This window comes from Musca domestica, unplaced genomic scaffold (genome assembly GCF_030504385.1).
Source record: "Musca domestica strain aabys unplaced genomic scaffold, Musca_domestica.polishedcontigs.V.1.1 33, whole genome shotgun sequence".
Lineage (NCBI taxonomy): Eukaryota > Metazoa > Arthropoda > Insecta > Diptera > Muscidae > Musca > Musca domestica.
In genome coordinates, this window is record NW_026712312.1 from 8,269,994 (window position 1) to 8,297,048 (window position 27,055).

A 27,055-nucleotide genomic window follows, 5' to 3' on the forward strand; every position below is an offset into this window, starting at 1 on the left:
TGGTATTGAGTAGTAAAAATTGGGGAATTGGTGAAAATTACATTATTTTCGACCGACACTAACTTTTTATAATTTATTTTTTTTATAGTCAAGTATTCATTTCAAAATGGAAAGCTCGAAATTTTTCCGATTCCGAACAAAATGAAGTTGGTTGATAAAATTTTACTCAAATGTGTATTATGTCTGTAGGATTTTTGGCTTTGAAAATGGACCATGTAGATCCACGTTTTGGTTTACCCTTCATATTATGGTACCTCCCTATATTCGGTGTTTTGGTGATTTAAGCGACATTATTCACCGGAAATGTTTCAAATTTTGTATTTGATGTTCGTAATGGATACTACAGCTTATGACAAAAAATTGCCCATACAGGTCCACGCCTTCGTATAGCCCCCACACAACGATACCTCGCGCTATTCGGTATTTTGAAGATTTTGACGACATTATTAACCGAAATCGTTTCAAATTCGTAATTTGTACTACACCTTTTAACAGAAAATTATCTATGCAAGTCCATGTTTTCGTATGGTCCCTATACATCGATACCTACCGATATTTGGTATTTTGATGATTTTTGATATCGGCATTACTCACCGGAATTGTTTTAAATTTGAAGATCGGAATCGACTCTAAAGCTTACGACAAAAAAAAAATACTTATTTAGGAACACGTCTTCGTATAGCCCTCCTATAACGGGTTTCATTTGAGTTCCTTTTCTACGATTTTGTTTTTAATTTTTCAAATTCCTTCCAAATGGTGGATTATATTAAGAGTTAGCTGCTTTTTTACTTGTTATTATGTGACTTTACGACTGTCAACAAGAAAATCAAAGCGGAAACCTTAGGGCTTATATTTAAACAAGTAAAAAGGAGCTAGGTTCGACCTAGCCGAACTCTTAGTACCCTTCACCATTCGAAAGGAACTTGAAAAATTAAAAAATACCGTTCAAAAAAAAAAAAAAAAAAAAATAATATGGGGACTATCCGAAGACATGGTAATGGATAAGTAATTTTTTATCATAGGCTGTAGATTCCGAACTTCAAATAAGAAATTTGAAGTAATTCCGGTGAAAATGCCGGGGAGGCTATACTCCCCCTCCTATATAAAGGAGTATATCCTCCACTGGAGCCTATGCTAAGGCTTGGACTGTCATAGGCTGTAGTTTCCACTACGAACTTTAAATAAAGGGAGGATAAACTATACTGGAGGCTATACTAAGACTTGGACTGTTGTAGGCTGTAGTATCCATTACAAACTTCAAATACGAAATTTGACGCAATTCTGGTGAAAAATGTCGCGAAATCTTGGAAATACCGAGCATTTCGACGTAGCGTTATTTGGGCGCTGAACTAAAACTTAGACCTATATAAACAATTATCTACCAGGGGGCAAACTACTAAGAGGGATCTCCTTTTGTAGATTTTTAGACTATTCCATTGAAAATTGTGGCTAAAATCATCAAAATGCCGGGGGGCTCGATTGTATATGGGCTATATACAATATATATATTAGGGTGTAGACCATTCTCTTCCAGGGCGTAAAGTACTCAGAGGGAACTTCTTGTGTAGAATGAGACAATGCCATTGAAAAATGTGACTAAAATCATCAAAATACCGAATCGGGACGTAGAGATATATGGTGGCTTAAAGTACCCAGAAGGAACTCCTTGTGTGGATTTTAGGCCAATTCCATTGACAAATGCGGCAAAAATCGTCAAAATATCCAACAACATCGTGGACCTATATAGACAATTCTTTTTCAGGAGGTAAAGTAGTCACGAAGAACTCCTTGTGTAGAATTTTAGACAATTCCATTGAAAAATGTGATTAAAATCATCAAAATACTGAATATCGGGGGTACCGTTAAATGGGGGCTATACGATATCGTGTACCAATATAGCCCATCTTCGAGCTTGACCTGCCTGCAGACAAAAGACTGATCTGTGTAAAATTTTAGCTTCCTATCTTCATTCTTTGTGACTCTAGCATGATTGTCATGTCTAAATCGTCTTAGCATTTTACGCTGATCAAGAATATATATACTTTGTTGGGTCTAAAATTATTATTTCGATTAGTTACAAACGGAATGGCGAACTATGTACGGTGGAGGTTGATATATTGATATTATGTTTGCCTGCACACTTTTCCGGCAATATTTGCTTAGTTTCAATTTAATAGGGAGGATGAAAAGGGTCCCTTCAAAATTACTTAAAATTCAGGTTAAAAATGTCATCTGAATATATAAAATTTCATCAATTTCCGTACAAATTATTATATAATTTATTGTGAAAAAAATATTATAAATAATTACAAAATTAAATTTTGCAAATATTACCCTGGCCTCTTCAGGTACATTTATTCGCAAAGCCAATATATTTTTCATTCGAAATCCATGGTAGCAACACAACTCGTTTCCTTTTGAAAAAAAAGAAAAACTTCTGCCTAAGAAATATGAAGTGTGAAAATGACCCCAAACCACTGAGAGACAGAGATAGAAGGGGAGGAAGACAACAGCAATCGACTACCAGTTGTCATAAATTTAAACTGGAAAAATTAAAATCCAATTAATAAATTTTAAATTTCCTCTTAAACGGGAACGCATTTTTTTCTCTTCTCATCGCCTTCTAATGGGCGAACTGGCCCATTTGGTAAGGCATTATGTTTTTTTTTCTATACCATTGCAATGGTGCGGTCTTTCCAGTTGCATCACATAACATGGATGGGAGGGGATAGCTGGAGGGAGGGAAGGGGCCTGCCTTTGGAATTTGAAATGTTAATAAATTTTATTGGACACTTTTGTAGTAGACGGTCGGTTGTGTTGTGTTACTTTTGCCGCCTCTTTTTTTTATTAATTTTCTTGTCGAGTCTTTGCTTTCGTGTTTGGCTATTTGGCTGAATGCTGAACGTTGCCTGACTGACTGTCTGACAGTTGGCTGTTGTTTGTCGAGATTTTGATTTATGCCTGTCTTAAATGTTTAAGAAAGACAAAATTTATTTTTTACTGCATTTTAATGCGCTGAAATCTATAGGCGTTTATATTGCTCGCTTTTACCAAAACGGCAACTATCACCAACATACATATATGTGTGTATAGACATATGTGTGCGTGTGAATGCATGTCATTCGTTTTGGCGTTATTTCCATTAAGTTTAAGTTTTTTTCTTGTATTTTGTCTGGCCGTCTGAGTTTTTTGCCTTTAATTTTTTTGGATTGTGTGAACCCCAATACCAAAAACAAAAACTAAAAAAAAAAAGACAGCATTTCGTATTCGGTTACGGAAAATTTCAATTGAAAGGCGTGAAATTGTCACACATCATCAGCTTGTTTTTTCTCTAGAATTCTTTTTCTTTTTTTTTAAGAGGGGACTTGCCAGCCACAGTGTGTTTTAAAGAGTTTTAAATATTTTATTGCCAACAATTTTAATGAGCCAACACCGATTTTTTTATGGTTATTAAATTTGAAGATGAAATTTTAAGATGTTTTCCTTTTTCTTTCTTCAAATATCCAAGTTTATGTTTATATCTTTAAGGCGATTATTCAAATTGAGTTCGCCGTATCTGTTTTCAATATCGATGGCACGAGTTTTATGATTTTCAAATCTTAATATTTATTTGAAAATTAAAATTCATTTCTTCTAAATCGGAAAAAAGAAAGGTGTAACATTACAACACCAGTTGTTTAGTTTCTGGGTGTTTGGTTTAAGGGTGGGAAAATGTGAATAGCCGGATATCTGACGGTTTTTATGTCTCCGCTCTGTTATTTTGTCACACAATCTCCCAGTGGAACACTTAAGTCGGGAATATTAATAGCCATCATTTGGTTTGACATTATCTACCCCGTTTGTCTGCCTGCTGCATTAGGGTGGCCTTTTTTAGCATTTTTCCCATTTCGGATGTGTTAATTCCCAAGATGTAATTAAGAATTGCTGGGTTCATTTAAAGGGGGGTAAAAAGGGAGAGATTGAGACAGCTATGCCTTTGTTTCACGTTGACAAAGGTGTGTGTGTTTTTTATATCTGGTTTGGAAATCTATGAGAAAATTATTGCGTATTGGGATATGTGAAAAAATGCAATAGAGTTTTGGGGTTTCTGAAAAAACCAAAGTAATAATGGGAAATTGTTTGAATGGTTTCACGTAAGATAATCGCATACAAAATTGCGTAGAAATGTCCTGCTTATTCATCTCAGGTTCCGTTTTTTTGAAAGTTTTATTTTTCAAAAATCTTGACCCTATATAGGGAAAGTACCAGAAGAAATGGCCCGATCTCTACCATCTTTATAGTTGATCTTGTCTGGATGCAAATTTTGAGATGTGCCAAGTCTGACTGGAATCAGATGTTAATTTTGTGTTTTATGAGCTTCGTGGGTACTCAAAATGTTGACCCTTTGTGGGGGAGGTACCTGAAGGAGTAGACCGATATATTCCATCTTCGCACCAAATCTTGTATTAATAAAAATAATGTGATTTGTGTAATTTGAAGACAATCGGATACCTACATCATATTTTATAAGAGTTATAATTATTCAAAATTTTGACCCTTTGTGGGGGAGGTAATTGATGGAGTGACCTAGCACTGATGCAAATATTAGGCTTTGCAAAGTTGGAGCAAATCGGATTATATTTTCTTTTTCTGTGTAGTAAATTATTTTCTTTGAATATGTTGACATTTTGTGGGAAGGTACCAGAAGGAGTGAACCGAAATTGCCCATCTCCGCTTTGAGATTCGGAAAAAGGGGGTTCAAAATGTTCCCTTCTCAATACTGCGAGTAAAACTCACTCGAACTCGAGTATAGACTATTTTTATGCCACTCGAATTAGTGAGAACATACTATGCTGGTTTTCGGTGGGAGTAAGATTTGAGGGGTGAAATTCGCTCTGAGAATCGGAAAACGGTGGTTCGAAATACTCCCTACTCAATACTGCGAGTAAAACTCACTCGAACTCGCGAGTGCTCTATTTTCCTATTCCTTTCAAATTATAGCTGACATACTTTGCTCGGTTTCCGTTGTAGTAAAATTTACTCGAAGTCGAACAGATTTCACTCTAGCGAGTAAAATTTACTCTCTTTTATTTTGTCATACCGTTATTCTATGTTTCAGTAAGGGTATTTTTTGAAACTACGAGTTCCTCGAAAGTACGAGAAAGGGAAACTAGTGAAAACTTAAAAAAATGAATCGCAGTGGGGATTTGAAATTCTCGCTCGAATTCGAGTATACTCTATTTTTCTACGCCTCTCAAATTAGAGCGAACATGATATGTCGCTTTTCCCTGGGAGTAACATTTGCTCAAAGTCGAACAGACTTTATTCTAGCGAGTATCTAACTTTTAATTTTTGTCATAACATTCATCTATTTCTACGTATGGATATTTTGTGAAACCACGAGTGGCTCGAAATTACGAGAAAGGGTAACTGGCAAATAACTTTAAAACTGAATCACGGTGGGGATTTGAAATGCTCGCTCGAATCTGAGCATCGAGCGCAGATACTATGTTGTTTTTTTTCTGGGAATAACATTTGAAACTACGAGTGGCTCGAAAGTGCGAGAAAGGAAAACAGGTACAAACTTTAGAAATAAGTAACAAATGCTTACTCGAATTCGAGTATCGAGCGAAGATACTATGTTGGTTTCCATTGGGAGTAACATTTGCTCGAAGGCGAGCAGATTTTATCCTAGCGAGTAAAGAGTACTCTCTTTTATTTTTTGTCATACCATTTTCTATTTCTAATTTTTTTCCTTGAAGATCATTGAAGACATCGAGCGAATATGAGATATGAATTACAATTTTTAAAATCACTAGTTTAGCCAATCAGAAGCTGACAATCGTGTTACCATTTTACCCCGTTTATTTTGCCTAGCTCATTTTTAAAGAGAATTTCATTCGCCAATGTTTTCTAACATTTTTCAATGTTTCTAGTAAAAAATTAAAAAAAAAAATTGTAAAATGAATAAAGACACGCGGGGTCTGGAACGGATCTATTGTTTATCTTTCACAAATTCCTAGAGCTCTCTCAGAGAGAAATAAATTTTGAAATTTCATTAGTTTTTATTCAGATTTTCCCAAAAAGAAGAAAAAACCAAAACTGCATTTTAATTGCAAAACCAGGTCCTCCCAAATAATACAATCTGAAAATTTACTCAAAAGTACCGAAGAGATGTAGAGAATTTAATATTTTTAATGGCGCTTCCCCTTCTCATCTCCAAAATAGAATATTCAAATAAAACTTTACTGTGGCATGAGGAGACCCCAACTCCACTGTTCCTTGTTCTACAAAAAAATTGGCAAATAAAAACAAACTACAAGCAGGACAAAAAATAATAAAAGAACGAAGAACATCTAAAACAAACATTAGCAACAAATGTTTTAGCAAAATCCCCAAGAAAAACATCTTCCCTGGGTTTACCAAAGAAGAAGACATCATTTCTTTAATTTTTTTGATGCTCCCTTTAATTTCAAACATTTTCGACAATGTCTTCTTCCCATACTTCTGTAGTTGTTGTTTTTTTTGTGTTTTTTTTTGAAAAATTTCAACTCATTTATATTTAATGTGTTTTCGTTTCCTTGTTGCTCATTTTTTTCTGCTTTTCGCTTCTTTTCTTTCAGAATTCAAAGCACGCCAACACATCTTCATCAGTCGCTCAAGCGGCAGCAACAACATCGGCGGCAATGATGGCGACAGCAACACAAATGAGGGCGACGTTAATATATTTAGCGCCTTTTTTGCATCCGTGCAAGAATGTTGTTCCTGGAACATCAGCAGCAACAACAACACAACAGCACTTGTCCGCCGACTGGGATGGGGCAGAAGATGTGGAAGTTTCACAAAAGACACATGTGGCCCGTGTTAGTGCCACACCAACAACGGGGACGGCATCTTTGTCCTCCTCAACTGCCGGCAGCCGCTCCAGCATGACAAGACGTGGTGGTGGTGTTGTTGGCGCTCACAGTAATAGCAACCGGAATGTTACGACCACGAGCTGTGCTGGAACAAACACGCTGCTACATCCAGGCGGCCATAATAATCATTATAATAATGCCATAAATTGTAATAGCACCGTCATCAATGCCAGTACAGGCGTCAGACATGCCAGTGGTGGCAACGGCAACGGCAACAGCAACAGCAACGACATCAGTAGTAGCTCCATAAGAAGCAGCTGTTGTCATCATAATAATGCCGCAACAGAACGACAGGATCTAGACGACACCACGGCAAAGTTGCAGTGGCCAGACGCCAGTGAGCAGCCGAAAATCCCGAAGAAGAAGAAGGATAACGCAAAATGTTATGAAAATTATGAAAAAATGCCTGCCTTAGAGACCACAACAACAACAACAACGACAACAACGATGTTTGCTAGTGCTAATAATAAAATAAGCCAACAACAACAACAAACCGAACAGAGTAACGACCAAGGATGCCTCGTTGCACGAGTGGTGGAGAGCCCCCAGAAACCGGCCGACAACCCATCATTATCTGCTACAACCTCCATAAATAGCTGTCGCAGTAACACCACGCTCACGTCGTCTGGCATGTCTGGTGGTATGGTTCCTTCAACGAAATCCTCCCTGGCCATCCAGCAGGATACAAAAACAACAACCTCATTTGTAAACTATCCGAATAGCCGTAGTACAAAATATTTACGCGAACGTGGTCGCAGGCACCACCATCAACAGCAGCAGCAGCAAGGACATACTTCAACATTAGCTCTAGCTCCTGTAGGACGGCAACCACTTAAGAAACTCGAAGAATTTCAGTTGGAACAACGAAGAAAATCGCCGTGTGGTCGTTACAGTCATCCAGATCTATGCTCGAATGCGACCACCACCACTGCTCCGGCTTCGGCTATGGCTGTTGTTGTTATTGATAATCATAATACGGCAAAATGTTGTAATAATAACCAAATGGCCAACACGTCACTGTTGTCAAGATGTCATGACTCAAATAAGACGCTCAGCAATGTCCCAGCGAGCCAGGATCACAACAACAATGTCCAGGACGAAGTAGAGGAAGATGGTCATCATGATTTAATATTAAGACATTCATTGGAGGGCAGCGGCAATGCCATAGGAAATGAAATATTTTATACCCACAACGACAATGTACTCCCAACACCAGCCCCCTCAGTGTCGTCATCATCATCCTCCTCCACTTCCTCCACCTCGTCTTCATCATCAGCCTCAGCTTCAATTTCAACTTCAACTCCAACTTCGTATACAACGATATTAAATAAGGAATGTAGGTGCTTTAATAAAACTAAACGTGATATTATTATTGGCAGCGAAAGGCACAGCAAAAATCCAGCAATGGCGCCAACAACAACAACAACAACAACAGCAGTAGCAACAACAGCAACTCCATTGCCAGCCTCCAGTTTCCCGAGTTGTTGCATTATCAACTCAAATGCCGACAGTAGCAGCAATGCATTATCCCGGCAACAGCCTGTTTTAGATTTATCGGCTACAACATCATCAACTGTATCATCGACATCCATGGAGGAGTCGTCATCTCTATCGACAGCCTCATCACTCCTGGCCACTGCGGCGTCACTGTCTTGGTGGCGTTGCTGGTGCTGGTTAGTGGCATTATTCGGCTGTTCCAAGTTAACCAAAACGGTTACGGTTTCAAAGTGGTTGTTTATGTGGCTGTTATTTGTTGTTCTATCATCGCCAGCCCAGTGCTGGGCGGGTCGTAACGATGGTAAGTACATATTTATATATATTTTTGTTGGGTATTTATATATAAGTACATATGCTTAGATCCAATAACGAATTATGAAAAATGATTACCAAATGGAAAAAACTCAACATGGGTGAGGTTATAAGAAAGGTGCCAAGAAGGGCTCCTTGTTTGGAATATGACTTTCAGAATTTGGCAATTTTCAGTTGCTCGATTTCATTGAAAAATTTAGAAGTTTAAAAAAATAATGTTTCATCAGACTTTAAGATATTTTATCAAAAACAGTATCTACCACATCGAAGTTCTACGGGCTTAATTTTCAATACCTTCCACCGTGAGCCAAAGAAAACTTAAAAAAAAATGTCAGAATTTAATATAAGACCAAGTTCTATTTTATACCAGTGAAGTATGTTAGAGGTTACAGTAAAAGCCTTCGAAATACCATAATGTGTGCGGTGCAGAGGCTACACAGAGGCTGTCCCATAAAAGAAACTACATAGAACATTTCCTGCAGAATGTTAAAATGTCTGGCTAAAATCATCAGAATACAATATAATCGGAAAACCGTTTCCGATTACCGCTTAAATTGTCAAAATCCCGAATTTCGAAAAATACCGTTATATATGGCTATACGTTAACGTGACAGACATGGTCAATAATCAGTCGGTTTTTTCGACAGATGTATACCCTCAGTCAATGTTCGATTATTTAAATATATTTTAACGTCTGTTGTGATTATTCAAATTGTTGAACCTCTATGGAGCAGGTTCCGAAGAAATGGGCCAACATTGTCCACTTCGTATCAGACCTTAATAAATATGGTAGAAATATTTCGACGTGGCAGGTTTGGACCATATTGGTTACCTCCTTCACTTTATATGAGATATGTGATACTTTTTAGAACATCTAAGAGAAGTGCCAGATATAGTCGACCGAAATACTCCATTTTTTCACTCCATCTAATACAGATACAAATATTGTTATGGCCAGGATTACAAGAAAATCGAACCTTTATATCCAATTTTATGAGTAATCATAAATTTCATATTCATCTCAGGAATTGCTGACTTGTTTCGCAAGTTACGAAAGATAAAAGTATTGAAAATTGCGACCTTTTGTGGGTGATGTACCAGAAGGGGTTCGCAGATATATATCAATTTTACAACAGATCTTGTGCTAGCAAAAATGTTTACATGTGTGAAATGTGAAGGGAGTTTTGTGCTTATTTCGCCTTTTTTGGCGTTTTGTTTTTCAAAATCTTTAATCCTACGTGGGGAAGGTACCAGATTTCGATCTCTACCATCTTTATAACAGATCTTGCTATGATGGAAATATTGAGATGCAGCAAGTGTGAATGGAATCGTATGTTGATTTTGCTTTTTTTTGAGCTCAATAGATATTCCAAATTTTGACCCATTGCAGATAGAGTGGACCGATATGTCCAATCTTCACAGCACATCATGTGTTAGTGGAAATAATGGGATGTGTGAAATATAAAGAGAGACGGATGGTTAATTTGTATTTTATAATCGTTTTGGTTATTCCAATATTTGACCCTTTTCGGGGAGGTATCAGAAGAAACAGTCCGTTCTCTACAATCTACAAATATTGGCATGCACCAAGTCTGAATGGAATCGGATATTAATTTCTCGTTTTATGAGCTTAATAGCTATTCAAAATTTTGCCTCTATGTGGGGGAGGTACCAGAAGGAGTAGGCCGATATATCCCATCTTTACAACTGATTTTGAGATAGTAGAAATAATGGCATGTGTGAAATATAAATAGAACATGATGCTTAATTCGAATACCATGGATATTCAAAATTTGGACCTTTTGTAGGGGAGGTACCAGAAGAAATGGTCCTAGATATCGGACCGTTTTTATAACAAATCCTGTGTTGATGGAAATATTCAGATGTGCCAAGTCTAAATGGAATCGGATATTAATTTCGCGTTTTTGAGGTTAATGGATATTCAAAATTTCGACCTTTTGTTGAGGAGGTACCAGAAGGAGTAGGTCGATATATTCCGTCTTAATACCAGATCTTGGGTTTTAAAAGATATTACGATGTGTGAAATTTGAAGACAATCGGACTATTACATCAAAACGTTGACCCTTTGTGTGAGAGGCACTTGATGGAGTGGACCGATATTATCGATTTTTACACCTGTCCTAGAACTGACGCAAATATTACGATTTTCAAAGTCAAAAGAGCAAAATTGGATTATTGCTTCCCTTTCTGTGCAAAAATATTTTTTTTTACTTTGACCTTTTGTGTGTGGTACCAGAAGGAGTGGACCGATTTACTCCATCTTAACACCAGGCTAATAAAATTATTGCGATGTGTGAATTCTTACATCACATTTTATAATAGTTGTACTTATTCAAAATTGTGACCCTTTGTGGGGGTGGTACTTGATAGAGTGTTCCGATATTGTCCATGTTCACACCTGACCTAGCACTGACGAAAATATTAGGTTTGGTGAAGAAGGGACAAAAACGGATTATCGTTTGTCTTTCTGTGCAGAAAATATATTTTTTGAAATTTTCGACATTTTTGGGAGGAGGGGTGAACAGATATTACCCATCTCCGAACTCGACCTAAGTTTGACAAATATATTACGATGTACCAAGTTTGGGCCAAATCAGATACTCTCTTCGAGAGTTATCGTGCCCACCAGCCAGCCAGACAGACGGACATCGCTAGATCGACTCAAACTGTCCTGAAACGAATATGGTCTAAAGAGATCTATGGTCTAAAATCGGTATTTCAATGAGTCACATTTTGGCCGTATCAAATGATATATACCCTCTCTAGCCATGTGGCTGAGGGTATAATAAAATGCCATTGATATAACAGGAGCTAACACCACCGGTACCAAATTAATATCATTTAAACCTTTTGTGTCCCCATATTGCTTATTTTCAAACTCACCTTATCTCAATCCTACAATTACCAATGGTACAATATATTCTACATTTAATAAGTTCGAAATTCTCATGACATATGCGCTTACAAAAATTCGTAGCTTATTAAAATATACAATTAAGACAAATGAATTAAAACAAATGAATATTGGTTCGAACTCTATGTTTTTGGAATCTAAACGTCTGCAGTACTTCAATTAATTTTTTGTTTTATATTTTTCTCAAATCACAATTTCCAATTTGTTGAAAATATTTCAATTCATTCGTCTTCCCGCATTCCGTTCCATAAAAATATGCTATCCAAATAGAATTTAATATTCATTTGAAAATATACCTTTATTTGGAAAAGTTATTCAGGCCGAGTGACCATTATCCAAAGTCTATTTTCTTTGGACAATTAAAATGTGGAATAGATTTCTTTCTAAGAGGCCACCATCAGCCAAAGCACTGTGGACAATGGTCCAGCATTTCGGGTCATTAAAAATTTATTGGTTTTTATTAAAGGCCGTTGAAGTAAATCAGAATTATGTTTTTTTTTCTTTACATTTACTTACTTGTGAGCGGTCGGACGGTCGAACGAATGAATGACATTTATTTTACATTGGATTTTATAAACCCTGGAATAGGTATTCCTAAAATCTTTTCATCCAAAAGCAAGAAAAGGTCGCCTTCAAAATTTTCCGCTTTTTTGGTTTTATTTTCTCGCTCCTCTGGAATTACGGGTATTTTAATAGACAATGGCATTCCAAATCAAAGCGGTGGGTTGTTTGGCTGGCTGGCTGGCCTGCATGTTTTCTTTTTTTCTTTTTAAGGCGGAGACAAAACAAACACCCAAATGAAGAGTGGACGGAGAAAAGAAAAACAAAATTGTTGATTCAGCTATTATTGAGATTTGTGGCATTTTAATTTAATTTAAATTCTTTTGTTTGTTTATTTATTTGTCGCCATTCTTTGGGAATGCCTTTTGATGACCACCAAGGCCTGTCAACTGAACCCAACTCCAACCCTGGTCGCATACAATTTGACCTTCAAGTATTTGATTTCTAAACTCGGGGATATTTTTAATTCAGAATTTTCCCTGACGCCCAACATTGTTTGGATATTTCCACAGGGTAACCAAGGGAAGAACAGAATTGTAACATAACTCCCGGTATAGGCCGCTGTTTGGTCGCTGTCGCCTAGTCCGCTTAGTAATTCACTAAAATAAAAATTACGACCGGAAACGCTGAAGCATAAAAGCAATAAAAGTGAATTTAAATATCGGTTCTTTTATTTGTTGTTGTAACTTTTTTTGTTCTGTTCCTTATGGTTTCCTCCATTTTGCAGTTGTTGGGCTTGGCAATTATTATTTTGTGTTTTTTCTCTTCTCTCTTTTTTTTCTTTTCTCAGCTGGCATGCAACATTTGTTTTGTAAAAAATAGGCTTTTTCATGTATGCTTTAATTAAAAGTGGAGGGTGACCGCGATCACATGCCCATTAACGTGTTGTATTCATTATGTTGACTGGTTGGGAAGGTTGGTGTTTTTTTTTGTTCAGGCAAATGCACTGTGTTTTCAGGGGGATTTGAAATTTTCTTCTTTGTATAACATGGAGGATATATTAAATTTTTCGGATCAGTTTTAGATTTTGATATTTCCTCTGACTTCATGTACTATGCCATACTGATCCAAGACATTTATCAAATAATTCCGGTCATATAAAACGTATAGTGGAGGGTCTAAAATGTTTGTGATCTACAAAAAACGTTTTAGACCCTCCACATTCGTAACTCCTCGAAATACTAATATCAGACCCAGCAAAGTATATATTCCTGATCAATATAATATTCTAAGATTTAGTCGTCGGTCTGTCTGTGTCTCTATCTGTTGTACTCCCTTCGAGAGTTATCAGATACACGGATGAACGGACACCGCTAAATCGACCCCAAATGTCCTGAAGCAGATTTCGTTCAAAGGGATCAAGGACATAATACCAATTTAATACCCTCAGCCATATGGTAGAGCTGGTATATATCATTTGATATGGCCAAAACGTGCCTAGTCGATATAACGGTATTAGAACCTTGGTGTCTTTGGACCAAATTCGTTTTATCAAATCCGATTTGGTCTAAACTTGGTACATTGTAATATTATTGTCAAACTTAGATCGAGTTCGTAGATGGGCAATATCGGAGTTTGTAGATGGGTAATATCTCTCCTTCTGGTACCTCCCCCACAAAGGGTCGAAAAGAAATATTTTACTGCACAGAGAAAAAAAGGATTATCCGATTTTGCTCCATCATCATTTTTCCATCAGTTCTAGGTTAGGTGCTAAAATGGACAATATCGACCCACTCCATCAATTAACTCCTCACACAAAGGGCCACATTTTTGCATAATTATAACTCTTATAAAATGTGAAACAAGAGTCCGATTGTCTTCAAATTACACACATCACAATATTTTTAGTTACCCAAGGTCTGGTGTGAAGATGGAAAATATCGGACCATTCCTTCTGGTACCTCCCCCACGAAGGATCAAAATATTGGAGCTCATAAAACACGAATTTAACGTCCGATTCCATTCAGACTTAGCACATCTCAATTTTTTCATCAACACAAGATATTTTATACAGACGGTAGGGAACGGGCCATTTCTTCTGGTACCTCACCCACATAGGTTCAAAATGTAGAATAAGTATAACTTTTATAAAATACGAAATAAGCATCAGATTATCTTCACATTTCACACATCCCATTATTTGAACAAACACAAGATCTGCTGTGAAGATGGGATATATCGGACCACTCTTTCTGGTACCTCCCCCACAAAGGATCAAAATATTGAATATTCATGAAGCTCATAAAACACGAAATTAACATCCGATTCCATTTAGACTTAGCACTTCTCAATTTTTCCATCAACACAAGACATTTTTTAAAGATGATAGGCAACGGACTTTTCCTTCTGGTACCTCACCCTCAAATTTTGAATAATTATAATTTTATAAAATGCAAAATAGCCATCCGGTTTTCTTCATATTTCACACATCCAATTATATTAACTAACACAAGATTTGCTGTGAGGATGGAATATATCGGTCCACTCTTTCTGGTACCACCCCCACAAATGGTCATCATTTTGAGTATCCCTGATGCTCATAAAACGCGAGAATAACGTCCGATTTCATTCAGACTTGTCACATCTCAATATTTCCGTCAACACAAGATCTGTTATAAAGATAGTGGGCCTATTCCTTCTGGTTCCTCCCCTCAAGGTTTAGAATATACAAAACGGGCCGAAAAATCCAAAATAAGTATCCGACCATCACATACAAATACTTTTCCTAACGCAATATCTACTGCGAACTTCTGGTATCTCGCCCACAAAGGGTCACAATTTTCAATACATTTAACTGTCATAACTTGAGAATCAGCGATTCATTATAACTTGCCATATCTGAATCGAGAAATCTCCTAAACAGAAATCTGATATGAATATGTAGTATATACGTAATATATATGTATCTATTGGGGCAACTATAGACTTTAAATAAAGCTGGCGAAAAATAACAACCCCTCATATTTTGAAAATTTTCATAAATCACGTATTGGAAGTTCGGCAAATATTAAATAACAATACTCTCTGATAGTATTCTTCCATAATATTGGACCATGCCACAGCTTTGAGATTTTTTGTTCAATTTTGAATAAATTGTAGAAAAAGGACGATTTTTAAAGAAATTTGGGGCTTTAATATCGGATTATTCTGTTTTTTAACCACTGTCCTATGTGCTAGGATCCAAAGATATTCGAATATTTCCGACCAAAGAAGGTGGTTCGTTTGTTTGCTTTTCGCCGCTTTGGTGTTGGGTAAATAGGACCAGAACACCACCTCCAACAGCAACACGCCAGCACTTATGTCTGTCCATATGTGCATACCAGATCTACATACGTACCTACACGCATATGGTTCGTAAATTAACATACACATCATCAAATCGGAATGAACTACAAACAATCGTCATTGGACAATTCGACAAACATATTCACTACAACAATGTATTTCTATTAGTGTCTTTATTGTTTTTGTTGTTGATTTTTTATTGGATTTTTATTACATTATGGGGGCAACAGCGTCATCACCATCATCGGGCGTATGTTTCCATTTTTCCGCAACGTTACGTCTCAATGAAACAACCGATGGTGGCGATGACATTTGTTGTACCTCCTTATCCGGCAACTATAATGTGTGTTGTGGCTTCTCAAGTGTTGAAGTGTGCGATATGTTCATGTGTGCGTGTGTGTGTGCGTCCGTCTGTGGTGAGAAAACAATAACTTTTAATAAGTTGCTGTTATTGGTTCATTAAGGAACCATGTTTTGCCTGTCGTCCAGATGTTGAGATGGCCCGGGCCATGTACAATTCCTCTCAAATCAGTGGCAAATACAAATCAACAGCAACAGCAGCCGAAACAACAACAACAACAGTAACAAGGGCATACATGCTTAAGGACTCTCTTATGTGCCTCCCTGACCATTGCCATGCCTTCGCTTCGTGCAGTCATAAATTATTTATTTAGTGTGATGTCATTATTTAAATTTTTTGTTGTTTCCTTTTCTTTTCTGCTCATTCTGTAGTATTTCCCAACTACTCCCCTTAACATAATTAACGGTAAACGAACACGGATGAATACCGTGCCACGCAGTGAGGCTCGGGTAAGGAGGGAGCACAGGCTTATTGAAAATGGGTGCCTTCTTTGCATGTGGCCATGAGAAGAACTAAAACAAAAGAAGCCCACAAATTAAAGTCGGTCAAAAGCCTAGCTGGCCATGTGCTGCTATTCGAGGGTCTGTTGCTGCTCTAGAGGGGTGGGGTGGGCCATCCATCCATCCAATTCACATACAGATATGGGCAACATAAATTACTTTCATTCTTAATTACTTACAGTGGTGACAATTTAAATAGGACATGTGCAAATAACCCCCATTTGCTTTCATTTCATATTGGCCTCCGAACCGCTCCCCCACCCCCCTCACCCGTGCTCAGCTCATTCACTTTGTGCAGTCATTTATGCTTCACCTATTCACTTTTGATACAAAACCGAACATGAGCATTGTTGGCTTCATTCCCACTATGGCAGGGCCAGCCAGTAGCTCTTCTTAATGGAAATTGTAAATATATGAGCAAGCAAACAGACAGACGGACGGACAGACTGACTGTCAGTCGTACAACGGAATATCTTTCGCACCAAATCTCGGTGGAGAGTGGAATGCTTCCATTTCTCCATTATATAAAAATGTCCATTATTGAAACCCACATGGCCATTCGACCACAGTGTTTTTAAGTCCTGGTCTGAGGTTAAGCGATAAACCAGAAATCATCATACTGCCGGACGACATTATCCTTGGACAATTGTCTTTGCTGGCTTGAATGGTGAATGGCAAAAACGAGCACACATACACTCGTATTCCCCCAGACCTGGCAGGTAGTAGGGCATTTTGAAAGTTATGGCACTGAGATTGTCATCGGTTTTGGTCCGAAAAGATAACCAATGAAAGAAACAGTATATCGTACCGTATGGCTGGTTCTCTACATTTCATACGTTTTGAAGTTTGTTTGTGTGTGTGTGTGAACTGAGATAAATCTCGAAGTTCTTAAAGTGAGAATTTTAAATGATTTAAAGAAAAAAAAACCAAACCTGACAAGTGTTCTTGAGGCCAATTCATTTTGTGTTTGCGATAAATTTGTCTTAATGCTCTGATAATTGTGTCACTCTGGTGGTGTGCATCAAAAGCAAGCCAGGAGTGCATAATTCGAGTTTTTCGACAAAATGTAAACCCTTTAGAAAATATATACATTTATAGGTATGTACACCAATACATATACAGGGTGAGAGAACAAAAACTGCAACAAAGTCAACGCCATAATTTTTACATTTTTTTTAATTTTTTTTGGATAAAAGCAAAAAATGTCGGAGATAGCACCAACTTTTAGAGTAAGTTCAGATTTGTTTGAATTGGTCACCATTAACACGAATTATGACCTTCAAACGGCCAATGAAACCGTCACACGCTGCTCGAATGTTGCTCTGCGGTATTTTGGCCCATTCCCGGCGAAACGCTTGCTTGAGGTTATCGACACTTTGGTATTATTTAGTACCAACCTTGCTTTCCAAAATACTCCAGATATAATAGTCCAACGGATTGGTGTCTGGATATTTTGGTGGCCATTGTGGTGCGCTGGAAATGAAGCGAGGAACTTAATTTTGTAACCATTCTTGGGTGGTGCGTGCTGAGTCCTGTTGGCCAAGGCTTTAATAAACCCTCCAGAATATTTTCGTGATAATATTCGGCATTTAATCTGATGCCACGGTTGATTAATACGAGCGGAGAGCGGTCATCGGCTGTTTTGACGGCCCACACCATCACCATGGCCGGCGCTTGAGTTCAGGTGGCCAACCGAAGGTGCACATTTTCCGCTGACCTCTTTGGCAAGTAAACACGATCATTTTGTTTGTTTACAAACTGCTGGACAACGAATGTTTTCCCATTGAAGAAAATTCGGCTATTCACCCCATTCGACCAAGCGAAGCAACTCTTTAGTCCTTTTGAGTCTATTTTCTTTCTGTTGCGGTGTAAGTTCTTGCACTTCTTGGAATTTCAATGGCTTTACCCCGAGCTCATTTTTCAATATTTGCCGAATGGAATGGATTGCGATATGTTCAGCTCACGAATACCTTTTTTTCTGGAAATTTCTCACCAAAATTCTCTTGAATTCTATGTCGATTTAGCGATGTCCGTCTGTCTGTCAGTCTATCCGTCTTACCGTCTGTCCGTCTGTGGAAATCACTCTAGATTCCGAACGAAATGAAGTAGATTGATAAAATTTTACTCAAATGTATATTATGTCTGTAGGACTTGTGGTTTTTGAAAATGCGCCATATAAGTCCACGTTTTGAAGAGCCGCCATATAACGGTACCTCCCGATATTCGGTATTTTGATGATTTTAGCGACATTATTCGTTGGAATTGTTTAAAATTTGGTATTTCAAGTTCGTAATGAATATTATAGCCTAAAAAAATTGTCTGTGCAGGTCCACGTCTTCGTATAACCCCCATATAACGGTACCTTCCGATATCCGGTATTTTGATGATTTTAGCGACATTATTCTTCGAAATTGTTTAAAATTTGGTATTTGAAGTTCGAAGAAGATACTGCAGCCTAAGAAAAAAAATTGTGTGTGCAGGTCCACGTCTTTGTATAGCTCCCATATAATGGTACCTCCCAATATTCGGTATTCTGATGATTTCAGCGACATTATTCGCTGGTATTTGAAGTTCGAAGTAGATACTGCAGCCTAAGACAAAAAATTGTGTGTGCAGGTCCACGTCTTCGTATAGCCCTCATCTAACGGTACCTCCCGATATTAGGTGTTTTGATGATTTTAGCGACATTATTTACCGGAATTGTTTCAAATTTGGTATTTGAAGTTCGTAATGAATACTGAAGCCTTCAGAAGAAAATTGTCTGTGCAGTTCCACATTTTGGTATGACGGCTACATTTGGTATTTTTAAGATTAGAACATTGTTGGCTAAGTTTGTTCGGGATACCATAGTATTTTGTTGTTGCAAAATGGTCAGGCTTAATCCCTTTATTTATAAAAACAACGTTTGTTTATTAGTGGAGATCGATGGTAATGTTTACCAGGGGGTAAGGCATGGAATTCCTAGGTTTCGGAAAGAGCCACCAATCCTCATCAGTTAGTTCCCTTGTTTTTTGTCTGGGATAGTCTCCCCAGAAATTATTTTAAAAATAACTTCGATGACAAAAAACATTTTTGACGAGATCGTAGGCTCAATAGAAGAGGAGCCAAAGAATTAAAAAAAACTAAAATTCTTTTGGAAAATCTTTTAAATCTTACAAACGCACTTATAAATATTAACATCTTTCTCCACTTGTTATGCTTTCGTTCTACCTGAACGAAGTAGCATAATCATGTAAGTTGGTTTTGTCTGTTACATTTTTAGGTTTTTAACAGAATTTTTACGGATTTTTTTTTGAAAATTGCCAAATTCGTTCTTGTGATATATTCAAAGAAGGGAAACTAACTTTTTAACTTTTTAAGGTTTTAACATAATTTTCAACGGATTTTTTTTTTTGAAAATTGACATTTTGAATATAGAATATGAATTATTGAAAATATTTTTTAGAATTGACACTTTTTTAAGAGTCTAAATTTCCAATTGAAAAAAATCATCCATTTGCCTTTTTCCCATTTCTCCCAAAATCATTTCTAATTTATATTTCTCTCTTATCTTTGTCATTTTGCAGTGCCCACAAATTGTACATTTCCCGCCCGCTGGGAGGGCTCATGGTTCCTATCGGGCTATCAACAATCCATACACATTAAAGGTTCCCAATTTAGTTATCGCGGTCGATGTGCAGCTTCGGATGGTAACAAATATTTAATAGTTGACGAGTAAGTGATGACCAATTTTTAAAGTTTATTTTCTTCTTATATTAACATTTGAAAACTATATTTTACACAATTCACACCAAAAACAACTCATATGAAAAAAAAAATCATGCCAAAAATTACATAAAAAAATAAACATCGAAACAAAAACTAATCCAAAATCCAAAATTTGGAAAATTTACTTAACCCCCTTAACAAATACACTTCACTCATAACAAATATTTTCGACTCTATTTTACTAATAATTTTTTGATTGACCGAATCGGAGGAAAATGATTTATATTTTATTGTTATGAGTAATATTTATGATTAGAAATATTCAATTACAAAAAAAAAAAAAGAACAAAAACATCTCCTTGCTTTAGTATTTACATTAAAACACAATGGTATTTATTTTTATTTTTACTTCTTTGATATTGAGTTGTACCTTTTTTTGTTTTTTGGTTATTCAGTGGTGTTCTAATTTTCCAAAAAGTCATTTTCACATGAAAAACATTTACAATACACAAAATATGTTACATAAGCATTACAACTAGCTTTATAAATATTTAATTTTTAATATTTTTATAACCATCCTTCCCCGAACCCGAAACATCCATTCCCATAACCTATTCACCCAACCCCCAAAAAACACCCACCATCCAGTCAAACAAACCCTGTGTATTGTATGTACGTATGTATGTTTGTATTACAAATATCAAAAAAAAAAAAAAAAACAAATATGAAATATTAAACTAGGCTATTCAAATGTTTTACGTTTAAACCATCAAATCAAATACGACCAACAAATACAACTCATGAAAATTCATAATGAAAATTTAGCCAACAACAGAAACAAAAAATGAAAAAAAAAACATTTGTTCGTTCATACATATCTTAAAAATTTATACAACGAGTCATTCGTGCAGAAACCCAAAAAAAGAAAAAGCAGAGCAAAAAGGAGAACCCCAAAAAACTGAAAATCATTCAAAGTTGAACATAAAACATTTCAATGCTTCGATGCTCAACGAAATCATGGAGCTAAAGGAAATTGAAACAAAGAAAAGAAAAAAAGACTTGTTTTTTTCCCGGCGAGAACGTATCAAAACGATACGACACAAAATGAGGTAAGCTACCAGCAAATCGCTTCAGTACTGCCCGAGAACCTACTTGGCCGAAGAGCCATGTCGATGACGTTACATATCAACTGCTTGAGCTTGAGCCTTGGCTCCAGTTCCTAGTTGCTAGTTACTCTTACTACCACTACCACTACAACTACAACTAACATACAAGGTGTAATGAATTGAAATGGACACGAAACTCTCCTGGGTGTTATTCCATCCGAACAAACAAGACACAGAGGAAGAACTGCCAGAAAACATGAAACAAAACCCCACACGACACAAGAAAAAAAGGAAGTTGGAGCAAAACGACGTAACGAACAACAACAACAACAACAACGAAACTCATTTGGTTGGTGGGTTTTGTTGTATTTGTCGGTGATGGCTATTCTTCCTCCTCTTCTTCGACATGACGTAGAATTGCCAAACATGCACTTTTGGTCTGAAGAAGCGAAATTAAATGGGTGGTGGTGGTGGTAAGAGACAACAGCACCTTGCAAGTCATCAAATCGGGCAATATGGCAACATCAATGGAATTTCCTACCAAAAAAACTTGGTTGTAATTCAACTACATGCACTCAATATTATATCAAATATATACTAGGATATTTCAAAAAAAATTATTTCAATACAATACATATCAAAACCTCCCGCAATTTATTTAGAAACCCTTGTTTAATCGATATGATGTCCCATATTTCCCCACAAACTAAATTGTCTACAAACTATCACACAAAAATGTATTTCAACAAAAAAAAAGTCGTTTGAAAGAAAGGAACTCAACCAATTTCAAAGTTCAAATGCATATCAACATCCTTTTTTGCCTAAGGACATCGAATACGTTTTATGTCTACGTCAAAAAAAGAGAAGAATATTCAAAAACAATTACATGCATACATACATATGTGGAGGTGAGCATAGTAGGATAAGTCCTCCAAGAGATATTTTGAAAACGATTTTTATTATTATTTTTTTAAATATAAAAATATCACATACACACCCGAAGGTTGACATACTCACACACAATAGTATGCCACCATATATTTAATTTTTTTTAGGGGAAAAAATTATCATCGAAATATTCTAAAAAAAAAAAATTATATATGTGATATACCTTTTTTTAAAAAAAATTAATTATATATAGGTGTCCAGAAGAAAAATATAGGCAGTAAAATACCAAAAGAGATACTTTTCTAAAAGAAAAATGGGAATAGTGATAAGTTTCACAACAGAAATTTTTTCAGTAGAAAATATCACATGTAAAGAAAAATTCACGTGTGATATATTGTCCCGATGGAAAACGGTAACCATATTATTCCAGAGAAAAAATGTCACATGTAAAAAAAAACTTTTGTAGAGGAAAATGTTTCCAGTGAGACATTTTTAGAAAAAAATATAATTTTTAGAAGAGAATATAACAAGAAAAAGTTCGCTTGTGATATTTTTCTGTTGATAAAAAAGATTTTTCTAGAGAAAAAATATAACATGCCAAGAAAAGTTTACCTGTGATATTTTCTTGAAGGCAAACTGTCACCCCTTATTCTTATCTACAGCAAATTTAAAGAAAACGGTACTTCCCAAAAGAAAGCTATGACCAGTGATACTTTTCTAGGGGAAAAAGTTTCCAGTGAGACATTTTTAGAAAAAAATATAAGTAGTTACATGTATTTCTAAAGAAAATTGTAGCATAAGAGATACGGTTCTATAAGAAAATGGGACAAGTGACATTTCTCCTTAAAAAATGAAAACAATTCTGAATAAAATTACACTACAGAAATATCACAAGTGATATTTTTTTAAAAAGAAACCCATCATAGTTTATAGTCCATGCTAAATTTCTGGGAAATTTTATCACTAGTGATACTTTTTCAACAGTTGAATATGACCAGCGGTGGTTCGCTAAAGAAAAATAATAATATGAGAGCCATGTGATATTTTGGAGAGCTACAATATTTATAGTGATGGATGAAACATATCACCAGTGATAATTTTGTAGATAAAGTGTCACTAGTAATATTTTAATAGTGGGAAAAAAGTTATCTGTAATATATTACAGTGACACAATTGCACAAGAAATATATCACCAACGGGAAAAAAATCAGCAATGTTAGTTTTCTGTGAAAGTTGATATTCAATGAAACTTTTCTAAAAGAAAAACATGACTAGCGATGATTTGTAGAAGGAAAATAATAATACGAGTGCCATATACCGGTGATATTTTTGAAGAGCTACCATATTTATATTATAGGCCAAATAAATCACCAGTGATAATTTTATATGTAAAGTGTCACTTGTAATAATTTTAATTTTCTGGGAAAATGTCTCTTTTCTAAAAGAGAAATATGACTAACAATGATTTTCTAAAGGAAAAGAATAATATGAGGGCCATATATTTTCCAGTGATAGAAGAAACATATCACCAGTGATAATTTTGTAGATAAAGTATCACTAGTAATACCTTTATGGTGGAACAATTTTATATGTGATAATTTATGATAGCGAAAATATATTCTAGAGTAATATCAAGAGTGATACTTTTGCGCAAAAAAAAAAAAAAAAAAAAAAAAAAAAAAATATATATATATATATATATATATATATATATATATATATATATATATATTTATATATATATATATATATATATATCACCAATGATAAAAATATCACAAGTGTTAATTTTGTGGGAAAATTTATCATCATCATATCATCATCATCTAAAAGAGAAATATGGCTAGTGGTAGTTCGCTAAAGGAAAAGAATAATATGAGAGCCATGTGCCAGTGATATTTTTGAAGAGCTACCATATTTATAGTTACAGACGAAATATATCACCAGTGACAATTTTGTAGATCAAGTATCACTAGTAATACCTTTATGGTGGAACATATTATCTGTGATATTTTATGGAAGCAAAAGTATATCCTAGAATAATATCAAAAGTGATACTTTTGCATACAAAATATACCACCAAAGGGAAAAATTTCACCAGGTTTACATTTCTGAGAAATCTATCACCATTGACACTGTAAAAAGGAATACGATCAGCAATGGTTTTCTAAAGGAATGGGGTGATGAAATAAGAGTTATATACATTAGTAGAGCTATTGATATAACCAGTCATATTTGTTACAAAGAAATTTTACTTTCATCAGTGACTTTTGGGCAGGAAACAATTGTCACTGATAATTTTTAAGGAAATGTATCACCAATATTTCATCAGTGACTTTTGAGTAGCAAAAAATTGTTACTGATAGTTTTTGAAGGAATGTATCACCAATATTTGCATTGCAAAAATATATCCATTGTTACCTTTTCAGAAATAAACAAATTCGGTGATATTTTTCCAGCAAAAAAACCCTCGCCAGTGATACGTCTCTAGAGGAACTGGACGGTCATTTTTAAATTTATAGGCAAAATATCACCTGTGATAATTCTTTAGATTCTGATAAAACTTCTCTAGAGAAAAAATATTTTTTATTACATAAACATAGTCATTGCTACTTTTGTGTAAAAATACTCTAGTGATACTTTTGAAGCGAAAAAATCCTTCGCTAGTGAGAATTTTCTTAAAGAAAACTATTACAAGTGATACTTCTCTACAATATCAAAATATTACACATCACAGAGATTTTTATTTAGATTCTAATAAAACTATTCTAGAGAAAAAATATTTTTCATTACATAAACATAGCTAATGCTACTTTTCTAAAAAAAAAAAATCCAGTGATATTTTTCAAGGGAAAAATTACTCGCTAATGAAAGTCTTTAAGAAAACCATCACCAGAGATACTTCTATACAATATCAAAATATCACACTTTTTAGAGGAAAATTTTAACAGTTATGGTTTTTTGGTGTCATAATTTTGTAAGGTTCCAATAAATCTTTTCTACAGGGAAAACGGCACTTTCGATAGTTTCCTGTGCGAAATGTAGCACACTATGATTTTGGTGAATTTTTACTCTGAAAATCACACTCTCATTGCAAACTGAGAATTGAAATCGTTTTGTATTAGATTTTGTTTTTAGAAATGCTCTCCCGGAATATGTACACTTAGTTGTGTTGGTAGCTCTATTGCAAAATTCCAGGTTACATGTCGTTCAACCTTAATCGGAACTACAATTTTAAGCACCATACATTTTTTGCTTTCCTCCTTTTACCACCGCCCAGAATTCATTTCCTTTATGCAGTCGGCTCTTGTGTGGAGTTTCGTTTTTAATTTATTTCTTTCTTTTTTCCACTATTTTATTTCAATTCGTTTTAATTTTAATGATGATGACTCTTTAATACCTTCTAACAACAGTAGCAGAGCAGCAGCAAAGGGAGAAAATGAAACTCTACACAGAGAACTACATCATATCTTAATGATGATGATGGAGGTGGTGGTGGTGGTCATACTTGTGTGAGTGAAATGTGTTCCACCTCTAGGTATGTGGGTGTGAGTATGTTCTCCATCCATGGTAGGTGTGTGTTATGTGATATTTTTTTTTATAATTTATATTTGCATTTAATAACATTTCATCATCAGGCATACTCATGATGATGATGATCATCATCATTATTATCGTATGTGATACCATGTATGTATGTATGTAAGTATATTTGTGTAAAATTAATTCAGCAAACTGCGAATAATTTCGTTTTTAAAAAACTGTAAAGAAGAAGAAAGCAAAAAACGACAACATTAAATTATGAACGAATGAAACGATTTCACATTACCTGCAAAAGGAAGAAGCGATTCTTGAAACGTTTGCGTGTTTCTGAGTGCTTACCTATCTACAAATTACGAAACAACGAACCTACCCACCGAACAACCTGGCCATCAGTCAGGGCACCCCCAAAACAGAACTACATATATTTATTTGTTCTTGTTCTTCATCTTTGTTTTTGTACTACCAAAGGAAACTCCAAGCCTTAATTTTTCGTTTTCGTTGTTGTATTTGTGTTTTTCATTACTTCCATGATTTTTTGATGAATTACTTGATGGTAATTAAGTGAAAAATAATAAAAACAAAAATCATAACCATTTTACATATAGTATACCAAATAAATTCATTCGTTTTGGTTTTATTTCCTGTGAGCTTTAAATTTATACTTAAAATATGAAATATACAAATTTCCAAAAACTCTTAGTATTTAAATATATAATGTTGTTCGAATTGTTTTCAGTTTTCATTTCAGAGTTGATTTGATTTTAAACTTTAAACCTAAGAATGAATGTGTTATTTTTGTTTCGGTTTCAGTTGTTTCCAAATTTTATCTCTTTTTGACTCTATTTTATCTCTTATCTCTTATGGAAACTTCTTAAGCTTTTCTCCCCTCCCAACCCAGTAAACAAAACTCAAATCTCCCCATCTTTTAGATATATCATTATTGTTATTATTCTGTTGTTTCGAAACTTTGTTTTTGAGAACAAACAAATAAGTATGACAGTTTTTTTTTTCCTTTATCATTTGTAGCTGAAATGTGTTTTTCTGTTTGAAAATGAAAAAACAAAAACCCAAAACAAAAATCCAATTAAATATACGATTATAACTATTTTACTCTAATACTTATTGAATTTCTTTCGATGTTCTTATTTGTTGTAATAAATTTTAAGTTTACTTTTTTTTGAAATTTATTTGAAACTCAACAGCCAAGTTTAAACCCATACATGAACGAGAAAATCAATTGTTTTTGATTTAAAAATCCCTAAATAGATGTTGTTAATTTTAAATTAAAAATATTATAATTTTTAATATATTTTAAATTTACATATTTAGTTGGAAGTATTTTAATATTGAGTTGATGGCTTTAAACTAATTTATTTTGAAATAATAAATAATTATTTATTATTGAAAAAAATATATTTTATTTTTTTAGCTGTAAGAAATATCTCATTCATTTAGGCCTCCGA

General features: G+C 35.1%; 1 protein-coding gene across 3 annotated transcripts in view; it reads left to right on the forward strand.

The window, feature by feature from the left end:
* Positions 1-27,055, forward strand: part of LOC101897530 (uncharacterized) — a 135,631-nt gene that overhangs the window by 36,678 nt on the left and 71,898 nt on the right. For all 3 annotated transcript variants that reach the window (XM_059125447.1, XM_059125446.1, XM_059125449.1), the window contains exons 2-3: positions 6,603-8,694; positions 19,914-20,061. In XM_059125447.1, the coding sequence (XP_058981430.1) occupies positions 6,603-8,694; positions 19,914-20,061 (2,240 nt within the window). The remainder of the gene's footprint in view (positions 1-6,602; positions 8,695-19,913; positions 20,062-27,055) is intronic.